Consider the following 18,732-nt stretch of genomic DNA (forward strand, 5'->3'; position numbering starts at 1 on the left):
GAGATTTACACTGAAGGCACGACCGGCGGGAGGAGAGCAGTGCTGCCTGGCCCGGTCAATCAAGAGAGGAAGGGTGCGAAAAGAGGTGGGCAAACTGAGCCTCTAGAAGCAGGTTCAACGTCAACGCCCCCCCCCCCTCCTGCTCCTAGAGGCTAATTAGCATAATTTAAAAGTTTGTTTTTCTCAATAAAGGCTTCAGGCAGAGAGATGTCACCAATATAGTTATGTTCAGCTGACATTAGCACATCGCTGTCAGCCAGCTTAATACCCATTTTTCAGGTGGCAGAAACCCTTTAATTAGTATGCTAAAGTGCCACTCTCCTGACACTTCAAATATTAGGTTCTATAGGACACTCCCAAAGAGTTAAAGGGGTTGGCTCATTTCAGACCTTGATGGCATGCCACCAAAGTCAGATAGATGTAGTCCCACCTATTGGACCCGCTCCTATCTGCCGAACAGGGGCCCCCTAAAGTGCACTCTTTATTCACTGCTTATGGGACAATAGTCAAGTGAGTGTGCTCAGCTATTTTCAGAAGTGCCATAGCGGTGAATCGAGAGCACACTACGCATGCATGGCCACCTCTCCATTCACCTCTATCGTACTGCTGGAAATAGCAGAGAGTCTTTTACTTTGGGGGGGCCCGTTCTGATGACAGGTGCAGGTCCCTAGTAATATGTCATCAATGTCTGAGATGAGACAACCCAGGTAAACTCGGTGCATCCACCAGAATCAGAGTAATGGGGATGTTGACTGCATCTTCCACAGTCCACCTTAATTGGACTCTGAAGCTCTACCTGCAGTTCCTTTTTCGAACAGACCTGTGGAAGTGGCATTTAACCTACCCATACCCATTTATGGACACCATGAAGCCCTGTTTATGTTCCTTTGTAATCTCTTAAACGATTATGTCTGTAGAAGGGCTAACCACCTTATAGCATGATTTCTGCTCCAGAAAATGCATTCATATGTCTTTAAGTACCTGCACAATAAATGCTTCTCAAACACATAATGGTTAAAGATGACTGATTTGAAACTGAATTCTGGAGAATGACTATTTCCTTAATTCAAAGAACCTCCATTACATTTGGACTTGGTGCTTTTAATGTGTACAGCCTGCCGTGTTAATGTCGTCAATTTATATATCCTCAGGAAATGCCATATTAATTTCTTTTTAAATATCAGCAGGAATAATTCATGTTCCTTAACTCTTCTTTTGTTATTTAACAATGTAGACCTTGCTCTAGGCTTTAGCAACATGGAAGGTGAGCTCATTAAATTGATGGACACCATCACCAGGACTGAAACTTCTCAGTTAGGGCATCTGTAAGATGCAATAATGTAGCCAAATGAGTGTGTACAATGGCACCTACCGAACAGTTTGTTGAAAGAAGGGAAAGTAATGTGTGCCCTTTTTCAGTGTGACAGTTGTAATTCAATGAATTCCTAAGACCTGTGATGCGACAGTAGCCATCATGTTAAAAAAAAAAAAAGTCTGTGTATAGCCCCAGCATAAAAAATGGAATTGCCTAAATTCTGTGATATTCTTTGTCAGTCCATGTAAAGAGAAGTACAGCTGAAAAAGTGCAAACCTACTGAGGAAAATAACACCACAGATTTTTATTTTTGTAATGCACACTACCCCCTTGTAATAAAGATCATCTATAAGATGGGGGAATAACAGAGTAGAACAGTATTCAACAATTTGATGTCATCAACCCTCAAGACCAATAGGACTGAATGTTTGGAATGGAGTTTTCTGAAATTTGCTGTGATGTGTCGGATTGGGGAGTCACATTTCTGCAATGCTTTGTGTAATACAAGGGCTCAGATGTTGAGACTGCTATTTCACCACATGAACAGTTCTTACTAAACCTAAACTAATGGCATGCAGTTATAAAATTCACATTTTGTATTAGCACCAGATTTGAGGATTATTCTTCGAGTATCAGGGCTCCTAAAAACATACTGTTATCTACTCAAAAGTAGAAGATTCATCTGTCCTGCTAACCATCTCTGACACATTTGTGGAAAGAAGAAGACTTTTCTTCTCAGTCAAGTTCATCAGCATTACAGAAAAATAAACTGTACAAAGGCAAAAGTAGAATAACAAAAAAAAATATTTTACTAAAACATAAGATATACAGATTTTCAAGACAAGCCATACAAAATGGTCACAAGCTTTGGAAGGTTTAACACTCAAAAAGAAGGTTAGTGAAGGTCTGGCCGTGCTCTTGATGGCCTCCTGATTTTGCCATTGTTTCTTCAATCAAGCTTGTCCACCTACTCTGTCTACAATAGCAGGCTACATCAGGCAAACATTCTAGGTTCAGGTTAGCTGCATTCAAAGAACAAAACTAGGGGAACTATAAAACACAGAGGTGCCCAGTAATTAAAAAGGAGAAAAAGAAAATCAAGATGCAACTAACCTAGAACATCTCAATTTACAGGGCCTAAACTGAACTCACAATGCCAAAATGGAGAGATATGGAGGTAGTTCCACCTCTTCTGGACATGCTAATGATAATCTACAGCCTTTGCACATGCGGTACAACAGTGATTTAGGACAAGACATGAGATTTGCTACTGTGCATTTAATCACCAAAGACTGACCATGTCTGGGCTTTTTTTTTTTATTCTGTATTTTTTTTATTTTTATTTTTTTTAAGACTGTGTCCATTAAATGCAAACAAAAAGGAAGAAGTCTTGGCAGAACAGAAGATTTGATGCACACTTATGAGATCAAGAAGAATTTAAACATTATTCGTGGCGTATAGCCTAGTCCACGCTCTGGCTGCAAAGAATAAAGGAAAGAGAAGTGAACAATTAGTTGCAATGTAATGTCAATGTTTAAAGAGGTTGGTCACTTTAAAAGAATACAGGCTTAAAGGGGTTATACAATTTCAAGAAAACCCCCCACGCGCGCCGGGCCCCTCACTGGTAATATACTTACCCCGCTCCTGCTTCTCCCTGTACATGGATGAAAACATCTGGTGTCAGGGGTGAGCAGCCAATGGCAGGCATGGACGGAGACAAGTCTCCCTAGCATCGCAGGAGACGCTAGGCAGGCTCGTCGCAGCCTGCGCCCCCCCCCCCCCCCCCCCCAAAAAAAAAAAAAAAACACTGGATGTTTTCATATCCGTGTACAGGGAGAAGCAGCAGCGGCGTTGCGGGGGACCGGGAGCGGGGTAAGTATATTACCGGTGAGGGGCCTGGCACATGTCTGGCACATGTGGGGGGATTTCTTGAAATTGGATAACCCTTTTAATGGGCGCACAGTCCATGCTGAGCCACAGTAATCACAGAGTTCTTTCAGCTCACCTGCGCTACTTGTCATTAGTGATGAGCAGCATAGGCAATATTCATTGTCGCAATATTTTGCTAATTTTTGGCCTAATGTTCACCATAAATTAGAAAATTCTAGAATTCGTGATTTCCAGTCATTTTCTTGATTGCGAAAATCGGCAATATATATCTGTAATATATATATGAGCTAACTATCTAATGTAATTGAATCAGGATCCAGATGAAAGCACAGAGCACAGCAATGGCACTGCTGTCTCTGTCAGAACTGCAGAAAATGGCTGCTGGGGAGTTTCTTATATAGTAAGGGGCAGGCAACTTTCCTATTGGTTGCTAGGGATGTTGCTAAGCTCTGACAAAGACATTGCAGCCTTCTCATTGGCCCACAAGCAAGAAGGGAGGTTACTGATGGAAAAAAAATCTAGAATATTCACGATTACGAAGATATAGCACTATATTCTACATCTTCGCGAATTCTCGAAGTGCCGATATTCGCGATAAAAATTGTCACCTGTCCACTGACTATGTAACCTTCCCGCCGCCAAGTCTACGGGAACCAAAATGGCAGTCACATAACCACTTTCTTACCCGTCAATGGCTGCATCCTCTCCTGTGCAGACACTGGACAGGAGTTGAACCAGTGAGTTACTGGTGATAACTTTGGCACATTAGGTGATTGTGTGCCTATTTAGCCTGTATTCATTTAATTCAGTCGGCATGCTAAACCACAGAATTACAGATTGTAAGAAAACAACGCTTTATTGGAAAGGCAATGAAATGTCTCATACAATTTGCAATAAACAGATGAAATTTAGGGTATGTTCACACAAGTTTTTTTTTGTCATGGGTTTTAGTGCAGATTCATCCCAAATCTGTACTGAAACCGCCTCCCATCGTTTTTAATAGGAGGTTGCGCTACAGTTCATGTCGCATGAGTATTTTCCTCGTGCGGTTTTCCAGATACTGCCAGGAATGTACACATCCATTCTTGACACGGTCGGCACGAACACTTTGGAAAGCCTCAGCGGGAGTGTGCTCACGGTTTAGCTCCACTGAATGGAGCTAAATCGAGGGCGGGACAGCCCCATTCAAAATGAAAATAAGAAACTGCAGCAGCTTCTACCACGGGATATGTGGTCAAAATCCGTCATGTGAACATATCCTTAGAAGCACCACAATGTATGGTATTAAAAGAAAAGAACCACAAAATAGTAGTATATTTTATTATAGTGAACACATTTTTTGCTGAATTGCACTGCAAAAAGTTTTTTTATTTTTCCATTTAATAAACAGTTTTCTACAGGAAAAATAATATTAAATAGCACCAGTTTGCAGAACATACTGTATACCATAGAGTTAACTTCCATAAAGAAAATTTGGGCAAGAATGCCAAAAAAAAAAAAAAGTGGTATAAATATTTTAAACTTAGTCCAGTCATTACATTTACAAGGATACCAAATATGTATAGTTTTTTCTTTTTGATTCAATAAAATCTATTTAAGGGGGAAGAATGTTTTTTGTTGTTTTTTTTTTTACAAATATTTCTTAGAGGACCTTTCACCGATTCTTACCCTATGAACTAACTATACAGACATGGAGAGCGGCGCCCGGGGATCTCACTGCACTTACTATTATCCCCGGGCGCCGTTCCGTTCTGCCGCTATGCTCTCCGGTATCTCCGTTCCCTAAGTTATGGTAGGCGGAGTCTACCCTTGTTCTTCTGTAGCGCTGGCCAATCGCATTGCATAGCTCACAGCCTGGGAGAAAATAACCTCCCAGGCTGTGAGCTCTGCGCTGCAATTGGCCAGCGCTAGGGCAGACTCCGCCTACCATAACTTAGGGACTGGTATCTCCGCCTACTATAACTTAGTGAGCGGAGATACCGGAGGGCATAGCGGCAGAACGGAGCGGCGCCCGGGGATAATAGTAAGTGCAGTGAGATCCCCGGGCACCGCTCCACATGTCTGTATAGTTAGTTCATAGGGTAAGAATCGGTGAAAGGTCCTCTTTAAGCTTTTTAAAGTCTTTTGACCCAGGAGGGGTCTTAGGCATTCCAATGCTTTATATCTTAAAGAGGAAAAACATTGTGAACTAAGTATCCTGACATATACAGTGGCACCCAGGGATCTCACTGCACTTACCATTATCCCTGGGCGCCGCTCCGTTCTCCCGTTATGTCCTCCGGTATGTTCGGGGACTTGGTTATAGTAGGCGGAGTCTGCCCTTGTTCTGTGGGCGTCTCCTTCTCCTAGGCTGTAGCGCTGGCCAATCGCAGCGAACAGCTCACAGCCTGGGAGGTTTTTTTCTCCCAGGCTGTGAGCTCTGCGCTGCGATTGGCCAGCGCTACAGCCTAGGAGAAGGAGACGCCCACAGAACAAGGGCAGACACCGCCTGCTATAACTTACTGAGCGAAGATACCGGAGGACATAACGGGAGAACGGAGCGGCGCCCAGGGATAATAGTAAGTGCAGTGAGATCCCTGGGCGCCGCTGTATATGTCAGGATACTAGGTTCACAATGGTTTTCCAGAGGAAAGGTCCTCTTTAAGGGTCCATTCACACGTCCGTTGTTTCTTTCCTGATCTGTTCCGTTTTTTGCTGAACAGATCTGGACTCGTTCATTTTCAATGGGTCCTAAAAAAAAAACGGACAGCTCAATGTCTGATTTTTTTTTCAGGACCCATTGAAAATGAATGGGTCCAGATCTGGTCCAGATCTGTTCAGCAAAAAACGGAACAGATCAGGAAAGAAACAACGGACGTGTGAATGGACCCTAAGAGTGAAAGTCATATGCATTCTAATGCGTCAATTCCTGAATAAAAACAAAACACACTAAAAATAAAAAAACACCAAAGTCTAAGAACCCTTTTACATGGGTAAATGCACAGGCAATTATCAGGAACAAACCATTTGTTCCCAATAAGTGGCTATGGTTTCAGCAATCATCTCTAGTGTTGAGGAAATCAAGCTTCAGATCATCGATCCGGGTGGAAACGAATCTTGGGTGAAATGAATCTTGCCTACACTGAAGTAATACATTTTAATGCTGTACAGAGACAGGTCTCAAACAGCATTAAAACCGAAGGGTTTGAATGAACCGCTCATCCGATTCCTTGTTTCCTGGAAGCAGATCCAAGGTTACACAGGAAGATGTGCTGCCTACAGTCAATGATATAATTTGCCATATTAAAGAAGCGATCATCCGACCAATGAGCAACATGGTCGGCAGCACCTTTACATGGGCAATTATTGGGAACTGTCATAATTTGAAAATATCCCACAGAATGAATACCTGTGGTAAGTCCTGATTCACTGACCCTAATTATATCATCTGCTCAATACTAAGGAAATCCTGAAAACATGACCGGCAGGTGGGTCCTGAGGACTGGAGTTGAGGAACTCTGGGTTAAACAGCAGGCTCCAAAGTTATCCTAGTTATAGCTGATGATAGCTCAGGGACAGCTTTTGTTCCTAATCACTCTGACGTAATAATAGCTTCATATTGTACAGCGGGTGGCATCAAGGGGTTAAACAGTATCACTAGATGGGACAAAACACTACTACATCTTCAAGCTGCTCTAAATGAGGCGAGTAGGATGCATTTGCAAGCACTACATTTACTCATGAATTGTAGAGTACTTGCCAATACTATGCATACTATACACTGCAACATATACGACTAGATGTGTTAGCAATGTGTCAGCACAAAACAATTACCTGTTTCTATGGCTTGGGCTTCATTTGTCTTCCACTGCTCGGCTACATCATTTGCTAATGGATCATCTGGGTTGGGTGCGCTTAACAAAGCTTGAATTGATAGAAGCACTGTACGGATCTGCAGAGCTGGAGACCACTTATCTGCACAAAGATGAGGCAAAAAAATGGAATCAACACTGTTTTGTGTGACAAGGCCTGCTATACCCACCATGTGCTGAAAATCCAGGGAGAGGGGAAAAACACTCACATTCAGTAGAGACCACAAATAACTGTACGATTTCAGAAATCCCCCAGGGTTAAGATATATGGGTTTCAATATTTCTTGTTTATTATTTGTTCTCCAGTCCCTCTCTGACCTCTCCTGAACCATCTAAGCTTAGAAGTTAGTTCTGGATAGGTTAGAGACGTTGGCGAGACAGGCCTCAGACTGATGGATTTAACTGTAAACAGTTTTCTCCAGCTGTTCTGTACTATGTGAAACATACAAGCCGCAGAGACAAAGTAAAAATGTTAATAAAAAACTATTAGAAACTAAACTATTTAGCCCAAAGTACACCTAAATCAATAATGAAATGCATAGAAATTTGGACTCCATAAGTGTAGTATTACTCATATCACTGCAGATAATATGGACACCTTTGGAACTATTTTTAGTTTTTTCTACTGACCTCCGTTCCCCCAGTGTCAGCACTCAAACTTGAATTGTTGTGTCGTGTCAACATAACAGCAGTCCTGACAATTTATTTCAATGCAGCTATGGGCGCTGACAGCAAGGGGCAGTAGGAAAAAAAAAAAATATATATATATATATAGCAATTTGGACTGTATCTGCAATACTACTCATGACAGATTCTCTTTAAGCGTTATATTGACTACTCAATGGTTGGAGCCAATGTTATTCCAAAGATGCTACAATGTATAATATGGAAATATCTGAAAAACTGTAGACTTTTCTATGTTCAGACCTCCACAAAAAAGCACATAATTTGCCCAACTGCATCAGTGTTCTAATATTTTTTTTACTATAGTGCTGTTAGGGTCAGTTCACACAGCAGGTTTAACAGCGTAACTGCGCTGAAATTCTGCTGAAAACCTGTCCGCGGCATCATCCTTTCTGCCTTCCTACATCTCAATTGGACATGCCGATTCATGGCGTGGCCACGGTTTTAAGCCACTGCTCCGCAAACCTCAGGACGTGACGTTTTAAGAAACATAGGCAGATAACCCAAGACATATGGAGAAAGTGAGACAGGGATAGATGCTAAAAGCTGGAAATTACTTTATTTTTTATTGACTTTATTGAAAGAAAATCAATCAACACATCAGATAACAAGAATTTTACCTAGCATTTGGCATAGACACCATCATATCCAGAGTAGCAAAAGTGATATAAAAAACAGTTGTGTGACGGTGGGTATGCAAAAAAAAAAAAATAGACAGGAACCCATAACACAATGAGTCAATATGTGGAATCGCTCCATTTTCTCAACCAAACTGGGAAATTACTTTTTATGGTGAGGGCAGGAGCTTCTTTAGGGTCTTGCATAGTACATAGATGTACCAGAAGAATAAAATGGAGTCGCCGCTCAACTGATGTCCAAAAAGGCAGCTCATTCTGGCAAAGACGGAACATTTAGTACCGCAGAGGTGCTACTAGACAACCAGTAAAAGGTGTTTTACCAGTGAAACGGCCATGATGATTGGTTAGATATGCGTCTGAGACATTGTATATTGAGTCTAGTTTCAACTTAAGATGGCCCAGAAATATTATATGGTAATTGCTCTTACCAGTAATTGGATTTCCCATAGCCTCCACAACAGCACTGATAGGAGGATGATCCCGCCTCCCGAGGACAGGAAACAAAGCGGAAGCCCCAATAAAAAGACATCTCCTCCTACCTGCCTCAGTTAATGACAGAGAATGCTTCACACAAATATTTATAATATAAACATATAAATAACATATTTCAACATATAACCAATATAACCCCCAAAGAAGGTAGGAAAATCCCCAGTGCCAATCCAATTACCGGTAATAGTAATTATCTTTCCCTTATGCCTCCCCAACGGCACTGATAGAAGGATTTTCAGAGTAGATAGGACCTGGGGGGGGGGGGACGGACCACAGAACAGAGGACATTTCATCCAAGCGCAAGATCCTGATTTGTCATGACATCTAACTTATAATGCTTAAAGAATGCCATTGAATTCGACCATGTAGCGGCCTTGCAGATCTGGTCTACCAAAGTCGCCCCTCTTTCCACCCAAGAGATAGAGCTAGTTGAGTGGGCTTTAAGTCCCACTTGAGGTGAGGCCTGTTGTTAACAGAATAGTTTATGTTATCCAACAGGCTATTGATGCTTTTATGTCCCCAGTCCTCTATTCTTGCCCTGGAACTGGATCAGAAGACGGTCAGATTTCCTAATATCTTTGGACACTTCTAAATAAGCCAGCAGACATCTTCTAACATCCAGATGATGAAAAATCTGGTCCTGCTCAGAAGATGGTGAAGCACAGAAAGATGGCAAAGATCTCTTTTGCTGGCAATGGAATTTAGAAAAAACCTTTGGAAGGAAAGCCGGTGAATACTTCAATATAATTCTATCTAAGACTGTAAGATAAGGTGATTTACAAGAGAAAGGTTGTATCTCCCTATTCTTCTAGCTGTAGTGATAGCTACTAGAAATGTTTTTAAAGTCAATATTTTTAAGGATATATTACCCTGGTGTTGGAATGGTCCTTTTGTGAGGGCAGAAAGAACTAAAATTAAGTCCCACTGAGGTATTTTTAGTGAAGTGGGTAGGAAAAAGTCTGCTTGTGCCTTTAAAGAACCTTTTGACTAGAGGAATTTCTGCGAGCCTAAGAGCTATAAAAAGGCACTGAGGGCTGAAATCTGGACTTTTAGAGTTCTTGTTCTAAGACCCTTATCAAAATCTGCAAGAAGGAAATCTAAACCGAGGCCCACATCTAACTGCAACTGTGAATTCCACCGGTTACCTGCAAAGGACAAAAAGGTGTTCCATGTTCTTTTATAGATCTTTGAGGTAATCTCCTTCCAACTGTGGAATAAGACTTCAGAAAGGCTCCTTTGTTTTAGTAAGCACCATTCAACCTCTAGGCTGTTAGGTGAAGTTGAGCAATGTTTAGGTGGAAGGCTGGACCCTGATGCAGAAAGTCTGGTATTGTTGGAAGGTTCCAAAATTTTCATGCTGATATCTTCTGGAGTAGGGGAAACCAGGATCACTTTGGCCAATATGGTGCGATAAGTATTACTTGGGCCTTCTTGTCCATTGACTTCATCAGGGTTCTTGGAATTAATGAGAACAGGGGGAACGCACAAAGAAGGCCAGAGGGCAATCTTAACTAGAGGGTATCTGTTTGACGCAGACTCTCCTGGGGGCAGATTGAAAATACATTTTTCACTTTTCTGTTTTTTCTGGTAGTGAAAAGGTCTAGAATCGGATATCCACATCTCTGTTATCTGATGAAAGATGTCCATATTTAGCAACCATTCCCCTTCTCTGAGGGTCTGCCTGCTGAGAAAGTCCACCAAACAATTTTCTACCCCTCAGAGATAGATTTTAGATGTTTTTCTCCCCACACAAATATCTTTGCTGTGGCCACTGTGGTCGCATTGTCAAAGTATACTTTTACGATTTTTTTATTATATGATTTAAACTCAAACGCCTGGAGAGCTGCTGAAAATCATCTGAGGTCTGATGAAGTCCAAGACATCAGAGTACTCCAGATTGCACCATTGTGTGGGCCCCCCAACCTCTGCTGCTTGCATCAGTGGTCGCCGTTAGTTGATCTCGTGGACGCCACTGGACTCCTGTTTGGAGATGTTCCTTGACTATACACCAAATGAGAGATCTCTTCTCTGACGAAGGCTTATTTTTTTTTCCCCCAAAGAGGACTATTGCTTGTCCTAGGTTGAAAGAAGGCCTGATGTCAGGAGGCCTAACAAGCACTTAATTTCTCTTAACAGGCTGTTTTTCTGGAAAGGAAAAACATTACAGTATTCACCAATGCATCCTGTTTTTTCTTGGGGAAGAAAGGATGAACGATGATGAGAGTCCAGGAGCATTCCCAAGGTTTTCTGCTGACTTCGGTTCAGGCTTGATTTTTCCTGATGGATCAACCAACCCAGTTTAGATAGGGCACTTTTTACTATCTGGAGGTGAATGGAAAGATTTGGCTCAAGTCTGCAGCAATTAGCAAATTGTCTTCATAAGGAATCACTAGCATCCCTTTTAGATGTAGATAACCAATTATGTCTGCCATCATTTTTTTTTTTTTAATATATGTGGAGCAGTAGAGGCCAAATAGGAGAGCCTGGAACTGAAAGTGAAAGCTCTTCTTCTATGTACACAGCGAATCTCACACATTTTTTCAAATTCTCCTTTGATGGGTACATGGCAATAGGTAACAACATTTCTGACTCTAAAGCTGTCTGTGAGACTGTAGCAGATGTCTGTTGATTGTAAATCTTTCTGGAGGCGGACAATGAAACTATCTTGTACCCTGACAGAATTAAATCTAGCACCCAGGGGAAAGAATTTATACTCAGGCCTGATTGAAATCCCTGAGCCTGCCTCCCACCACGCTTATGGCATCTTTGTGTCTTTTTGGTTGCGGTATTAAGACTGCCATTTCCCTGAGGGATCTCTCTTTCTGTGGTCCGGTCTGTTACAGTTTTGGATACCAAAAATTTTCCTGATAAAAATAACAGGACTCATTGTCCAAGATGTCATCTAGTGCAGATTCAAACAGACCATCTCCCTCACAAGGAATAGAGCAAAAATGACTCCTTGACACTGAGACCCCAGACCAAGAGCTCAGCCTCACCAGGGAATTTGAGGCCTGTTTTAGAACTGGTAAGGTAGTATTTCCTCTTGAGGAATACCAGCAGACATATTGTTCTCAAGCTGACTGATTGATCCAGATAATGATCTGGCCATGCAAGTTGCGGCTATAGCAGACCTAAACATTGTTGTATCTGGCTCCCAGGAAGTTTTAATAGACCCTCACATTTTTGTCCATTGGGTCCTTTAAAAGACCCATGGTTGATAAAAAAAAATGGCTGCACAACTTTACACATACAAACAATAGAGCTGAGAAATGGGGATCATTCTAAATTAAAGTTGTATTGTACCTACTATAAATGGAAAAGTGAAAGCTCTCAGCGTACATTTTTGATCAAACGTGTGTTTTTTAGACTGAGCAACACCTATCTTCCTGGGGCTTCTTAGCAGAATATAAATGTAGCTGGTTTCTACACTGCCCTGAAAATGTAGGCTTAGGCAATTCCAAGAGAGGCGGTATATTAGTGTTAGATACCCGTCTGCGGAAGCCACCTTGATGCCTGGTAGATGGGCCCAATGCACGTTTGATCAAAAATGTGCGCTAAGAGCGTCATGTTTTCCATTTATAGTAGTTATAATACCACTTTAATTTTGAATGATCCCCATTTCTCAGCTCTATTGTTTGTATGTGTAAAGTTGTGCAGCCATTTTTTTTTTTTATCAACCATGTTTGCTTGATGGATATGCACCTGTGACTATGTATATGAATGTGCTAGTCTAAATTTTCTTGTAGTACTTTAAAAGACCCATGTCTTTAAAGGGAAGGGAGGATTTTTTTAAAAATTCTGGCCACCGTCGCATCTATGTTTGGTGTTTTTTTTTACCAGTTTTCTGCATCTACAGGGGTATTCACGTTTAAAGGCGTTCGATATTGCTGGCCTTTTTCTGGGTCCTTCAATTCCCTAAAAATAAGTTTCTTAATATTGTCATGTACAGGGAACACTTTCTTCTCTCCCACACCCTTACCGTGGTCCTGTATTGTCTTGAGGCTTCCTAAGAAGGGGAAGACAATGCAACTTAAGCGCTTGAGGCCTATTTCACATTTCAGTGATTTGGTCAGTGATTTCCATCAGTGATTGTGAGCCAAAACCAAAGGCAGATCAAAAACACAGAATAGGTGCAGCTCTTTCCATTATACCTCATCTCTGTGTAGGCTTCAATCCTGGTTTTGGCTCCCAATCACTGATGGGAATCACTGATCAAATCACTATAGTGTGAACTGGGCCTGAATTATGCTGGTCAGAGTACTGACAGAGGCATCCACACGTCTCAAAAGACGGGAAACAAAAACAGAGGCAGGTAGGAGGTGGTGTCTTCAGCTTTGTTTCCTGTCTTTGGGAGGTGAGATCATCCTCCTATCAGTACCGCTGCGTAGGCGAGAGTGAAAAGACCATTGTAAGTTAAAAAAAAATGTATCCTGATGCCATTATATCTTGAGGGAATCACTGTATTGTGCATTGGCTATGTTGTATTGTAATGTATGGGCACACAAAATAAAAACACTGGGTGTAACGGGGAGCCAGCGACGCGCCCACTCCCTGCAGTGCCGCCGGCATCCTATCCCTGAGAAGGAGCGAGGACGCAGCCGGCGTCCTCGTCTCCATAGTAACAAGGGGGCAGGGAGGACCCGGTCGCGCACGCTTTCTTGGCGTGGCCAGTGTCATTCATTTCCTAGACAACGAGCAGGTGGGGAACTGAGCGCCGATGGCAATGAGTCGGCGCTCAGGTATTTAGATCTGATGGACATGGGTCACGTGACACTGGCCACGTCACGTGACCCATCAATTAGACCTATTTAAACAGGTAACCTGCTGGCCACAGGTTGCCTGTGATTGGTCTTATTACCTCACTAGCGATCTCTGCATGTGTGACTTTGTTTATTTGACTTTGGCTTGTATTGTATTTGACCTTGACCTGGTGTTATCCCTTGTACTGACACGATCTCTTGGCTCCTGACCTCGGCTTGTATGGACTTCGATTTTGTATTAACCCTTTGTGCCTGTGTTAGCTCCTGGCTCTTGACCTCAGCTTCCAGTTGTTCCTGTTGTGGTACTTTCCCAGCCTGGGAAACTTTGCGCTTCTGTTTGTTCTGCCTTTGTCTTTTGTTTTCTTCCCTCGTTATTTCCTTCCTTTAGGCCCCTGCACGTACGTAAGCTAGGGACTGCCGCCCAGTTGTACCCCGTCGGTTAGGACGGGCCGTGCAAGTAGGTAGGAATAGAGGAGTGGGTGGAGTTTAGGGCTGCACTTATCCCTACCTTTTCGTAACACTGGGGATTCAAGTAGTCCATTTGCATCTCCAAGCCAAAGTGGATTTACACCACACAGTTGTCGAGCAGATTATTGGGAATGAACATTACTACAAAAGCTCATTCCTGATAATCTGTCCATGTAAAAGTGAACTGATCTTTCATGCAGCACATTAAATGGTTCTTGGGCAGCAGATTATACTGTGCGAACAACGATCTGCTGCCTAGAAGTAATGAATCTGTATGGGGATGAGTGATTGCAGCAGCCATTGCTCGACCCCATACAGTGGAGGTGATTGCTGCATGTATGTGCAGCTTTTTCCTCCACTGATGAACCGTTCCTTCCCGATAATTGCCTGCTCCAGCTGCATGTGTAAATGCGCCTTAAAGGGATTGTCCAAGTTACAAGTCCTCAGGATAGGTCATCAATATCAGATCGGCGGGGGTCCGACACATGTCACTGCGGCTGATCAGCTGTTTGAAGAGAAGGGGCGCCGTCCCATTGAAATGATTGGGACGTCTTGGGTGTAATTAAACCAGATCACCACTGCAGATGCGACGGTGAGCAGGTAAACAATGAAGTGGAGGCAGCGCTGGGTGTTAGACCCCCGCCGATCTGATATTGATGACCTATCCTGAGGATAGGTCATCAGTAAATATAACTTGGACAACCCCTTTCAGTAATTCCTGTGTGTTGATACCCAAAAAAAAAGGTTGTGTAATGATGTGGTGATGCATTGCGGCCTTAGGCAAAGCCAAAGCCTGTTACCAAGAAATGGCAAAACGCTGGTTACAATTATGCTCTGTTCACATACAGCCAATGCCAAACAGAGAAACGTTTACATTAGCTGGAAAGTTGCTATAAAAATGTTTTGGGTTTTTTTCTGTTGAAAAAAACATTTCATTACCTTTTCTTTATTTTTATCGTTACCCCGACACCTAATATGTGCATGGTGCATGCCACACACAGCACTTCTGTGTTTGGGGCATGTCAAAGTTTCACATTACATTTCACACAGAGAAATGTGGTGTCATTTTCTGCATCTCAGCCTACACAGTACCTGCCCACCATACCTCCTACATTTAGTGTAATGGGCTTGAATCTTCACATAGGCACAATCACATCGACTGACTTGGAACACAAAAAGGGTGGTTCCAGGGAGTGGGCTGCAAGAAGACATCCACAAGACCATTGTGTGGGACATCAGTAGAGGGAATGCACAGGGAGGCAGATTGCCTGACCTGTGCATGAAACCAGTAATATAAAAATTGTACTGCATTAGACAAGCAACCCACTGGGACATTGTGCAATACTTCATTTTACCTGCTAGTGGCACTGCAGGTAATATGAACACAGCGACATGGTTTCCCAGCAGGAAGACACTTTGGAAAACCTCTGCTTATTAAAAGAGTCCCTTAATGTTAAGCAGATCCCAAAGTTAAGAACCCCTTTAACTGTCTTCAGAGGCACTCAATTTCATAGCATAAAATCATCACACAACTGGCTTAGTAACTTAAAGGGGTTATCCCATGACTATTGTATAAAATGAAAATCATATAGCAGATGACAATCTCTTTTTAACAAAGCTAGAACCAGCCCTGTACCTCACATGGATCCAGAGATCTCCACATTCAGTGCTCTGCTAGATTTATATCAAGATGACGGCTCAAGGGAGTGTCTTTTATGCTGCAGCTCGGGGGCGTGTCTATGCTCTTCCTATCACAGCTCAGGAGGCAGTTGAAGGATGAAACTGAGCATGTGTGGCCATCTCAGTGAGCAGGACAAAAAGGCAGGTGGAGCTAGACAGATACATTTTATAGAATAACTCAGTGGCTATGCTAAATTTTTAATTTCATGCAAATATAAAAGGATTCAGATCCAGGTGCTGGTTTGAAAACTGTAGAATATTTTTCGTGGGACAACCCCTTTAACTACAGCTTCATCTCACTTCTATGCCCAAACCTTTATATTGTTGCTTCAACCAGGTCAATGTAAAGGTTCTAAGCACTTGTGCTTAGTATGAGGCGAGAGTTCGCCATTTCTGCTTTCTATTCTGCAAGGAGCAAGTGTCTGGTCCACAGACTCCATCAGACATTCATGGACAACTGCTGACATGCCGGAAGAGAAATATTTGCCTGCCAGAGATGTAGATGAAGCTATACAGGAGCCCTAAGATTATGACTGGCAGCATGACATGCCCCAGGTTTTCTTCCTGCAAAAAGTACACTAATAGGTCATACTAATCTACCATGTCAAACTATTTAGTCGCTGCAGTAACAGCTTACACTTCAAGGGCATCTATCTGTGCTACTCCTCTGTGGTTACCCCTGGAAAAAACTTATTAGCAAGGAGAATGGTAATGCCCAGTAATCAATTTATTCATAATTGTGCCAGTGGGTAGAGATGCCCCATTAACAAGGAATGGAGGAGAAATTTATGCATACATATCCAAGAGAAATAGCGCAATGCAGCTTTGTTAAAAAACAAAAAACAGATGTTGCAGCATTGTAACTTTAGGGGAAATGCAGGTTTTTCCAAAAGCAAACTTGCCATCTCATCTTGAAAAGTGAAAAACATGGTCAACAAGTTAGCAAGTCAGTTAGATAAAATGCATGGAAACTATCATGGCACCACATGTCACTGAATGCTCCATCCCTTATCCTTGCTGGGCAGTGTGTGGGATTTCTGCATCTAATACTGCATCTGGATGGTGTCAAACTCACTTAATTTTCAATTTCATAAGCTTCTCTTAGAACTTGTCCTCTCACTGCCCTCTGAGTAGACAGGAGTGCTGAGACATGGTGATCTTTAAAGGGCATCTGTCAGCAGACTTGTACCTATGACACTGGCTGATCTGTTACATGTGCACTTAGCAGATGAAGACATCTGTGTTGGTCCCATGTTCATATGTGCCCGCATTGCTGAGAAAAATTATGTTTTAATATATGCAAATGAGCCTCTGGGAACAATGGGGGCGTTCTCATTGCAGAGAGAGCTGAGCCCATTGCTCCTAGATGCTCATTTGCATATAATAAAACATCATTTTTCTCAGCAATGCAGGCACATATGAACATGGGACCAACACAGATGCCTTCAGCTGCCAAGTGCACATGTACCAGATCAGCCAGTGTCATAGGTACAAATCTGCTGAAAAATGCCCTTTAACCCCTTAAGGACTCAGCCCTATTTCACCTTAAGGACTTGGCCATTTTTTGCAAATCTGACCAGTGTCACTTTAAGTGCTCATAACTTTAAAACGCATTGACTTATCCAGGCCGTTCTGAGATTGTTTTTTCGTCACATATTGTACTTCATGACACTGCTAAAATTGGGTCAAAAAAGTTAATTTTCTTTGCATAAAAAAATACCATATTTACCAAAAATTTAGAAAAATTAGCAAATTTCAAACTTTCAGTTTCTCTACTTCAGTAATACATAGTAATACCCCCAAAAATTGTGATTACTTTACATTCCCCATATGTCTACTTCATGTTTGTAGCATTTTGGGATTGATATTTTATTTTTTGGGGATGTTATAAGGCTTAGAAGTTTAGAAGCAAATCTTGAAATTTTTCAGAAATTTACAAAAACCCAATTTTTAGGGACCACTACAGGTCTGAAGTCACTTTGCGAGGCTTACATAATAGAAACCGCCCAAAAATGACCCCATTCTATAAACTACACCCCTCAAGGTATTCAAAACTGATTTTACAAACTTCGTTAACACTTTAGGTGTTGCACAAGAGTTATTGGCAAATGGGGATGAAATTTGCGAATTTCTTTTTTTTGCCTAATTTTCCATTTTAACCCATTTTTTCCACTAACAAAGCAAGGGTTAACAGCCAAACAAGACTGTATCTTTATTGCCCTGACTCTGCCGTTTACAGAAACACCCCATATGTGACCGTAAACTACTGTACGGGCACACAGCGGGGCGCAGAGTGAAAGGTGCGCCGTATGGTTTTTGGAAGCCAGATTTTGCTGGACTGTTTTTTTGACACCATGTCCCATTTGAAGCCCCCCTGATGCACCCCTAGAGTAGAAACTCCATAAAAGTGACCCCATCTAAGAAACTACACCCCTCAAGGTATTCAAAACTGATTTTACAAACTTTGTTAACCCTTTAGGTGTTGCACAAGATTTAATGGAAAATAGAGATACAATTTCAAAATTTCACTTTTTTGGCAGATTTTCCATTTTAATATTTTTTTTCCAGTTACAAAGCAAGGGTTAACAGCCAAACAAAACTCATTATTTATGGCCCTGATTCTGTAGTTTACAGAAACACCCCATATGTGGCCGTAAACTACTGTACGGGCACACAGTAGGGCGCAGAGTGAAAGGTGCGCCGTATGGTTTTTGGAAGCCAGATTTTGCTGGACTGGTTTTTTGACACCATGTCCCATTTGAAGCCCCCCTGATGCACCCCTAGAGTAGAAACTCCATAAAAGTGACCCCATCTAAGAAACTACACCCCTCAAGGTATTCAAAACTGATTTTACAAACTTTGTTAACCCTTTAGGTGTTGCACAAGATTTAATGGAAAATAGAGATACAATTTCAAAATTTCACTTTTTTGGCAGATTTTCCATTTTAATATTT

At 42.0% G+C, this 18,732-nt stretch overlaps 1 protein-coding gene across 1 annotated transcript in view; it reads right to left on the reverse strand.

Annotated features, from left to right (window-relative positions):
• Positions 1–2,101: 2,101 nt before the first annotated feature.
• Positions 2,102–18,732, reverse strand: part of UBE2N (ubiquitin conjugating enzyme E2 N) — a 42,662-nt gene continuing 26,031 nt past the window's right edge. Inside the window, exons 3-4 of the mRNA XM_040408845.1 lie at positions 7,019–7,159; positions 2,102–2,793 (exon numbers count right to left, since the gene is read on the reverse strand). Coding sequence (XP_040264779.1) covers positions 2,753–2,793; positions 7,019–7,159 — 182 coding nt within the window. The 3' untranslated portion in view covers positions 2,102–2,752. The remainder of the gene's footprint in view (positions 2,794–7,018; positions 7,160–18,732) is intronic.

The sequence above is a fragment of the Bufo bufo genome, chromosome 1, assembly GCF_905171765.1.
Source record: "Bufo bufo chromosome 1, aBufBuf1.1, whole genome shotgun sequence".
NCBI lineage: Eukaryota > Metazoa > Chordata > Amphibia > Anura > Bufonidae > Bufo > Bufo bufo.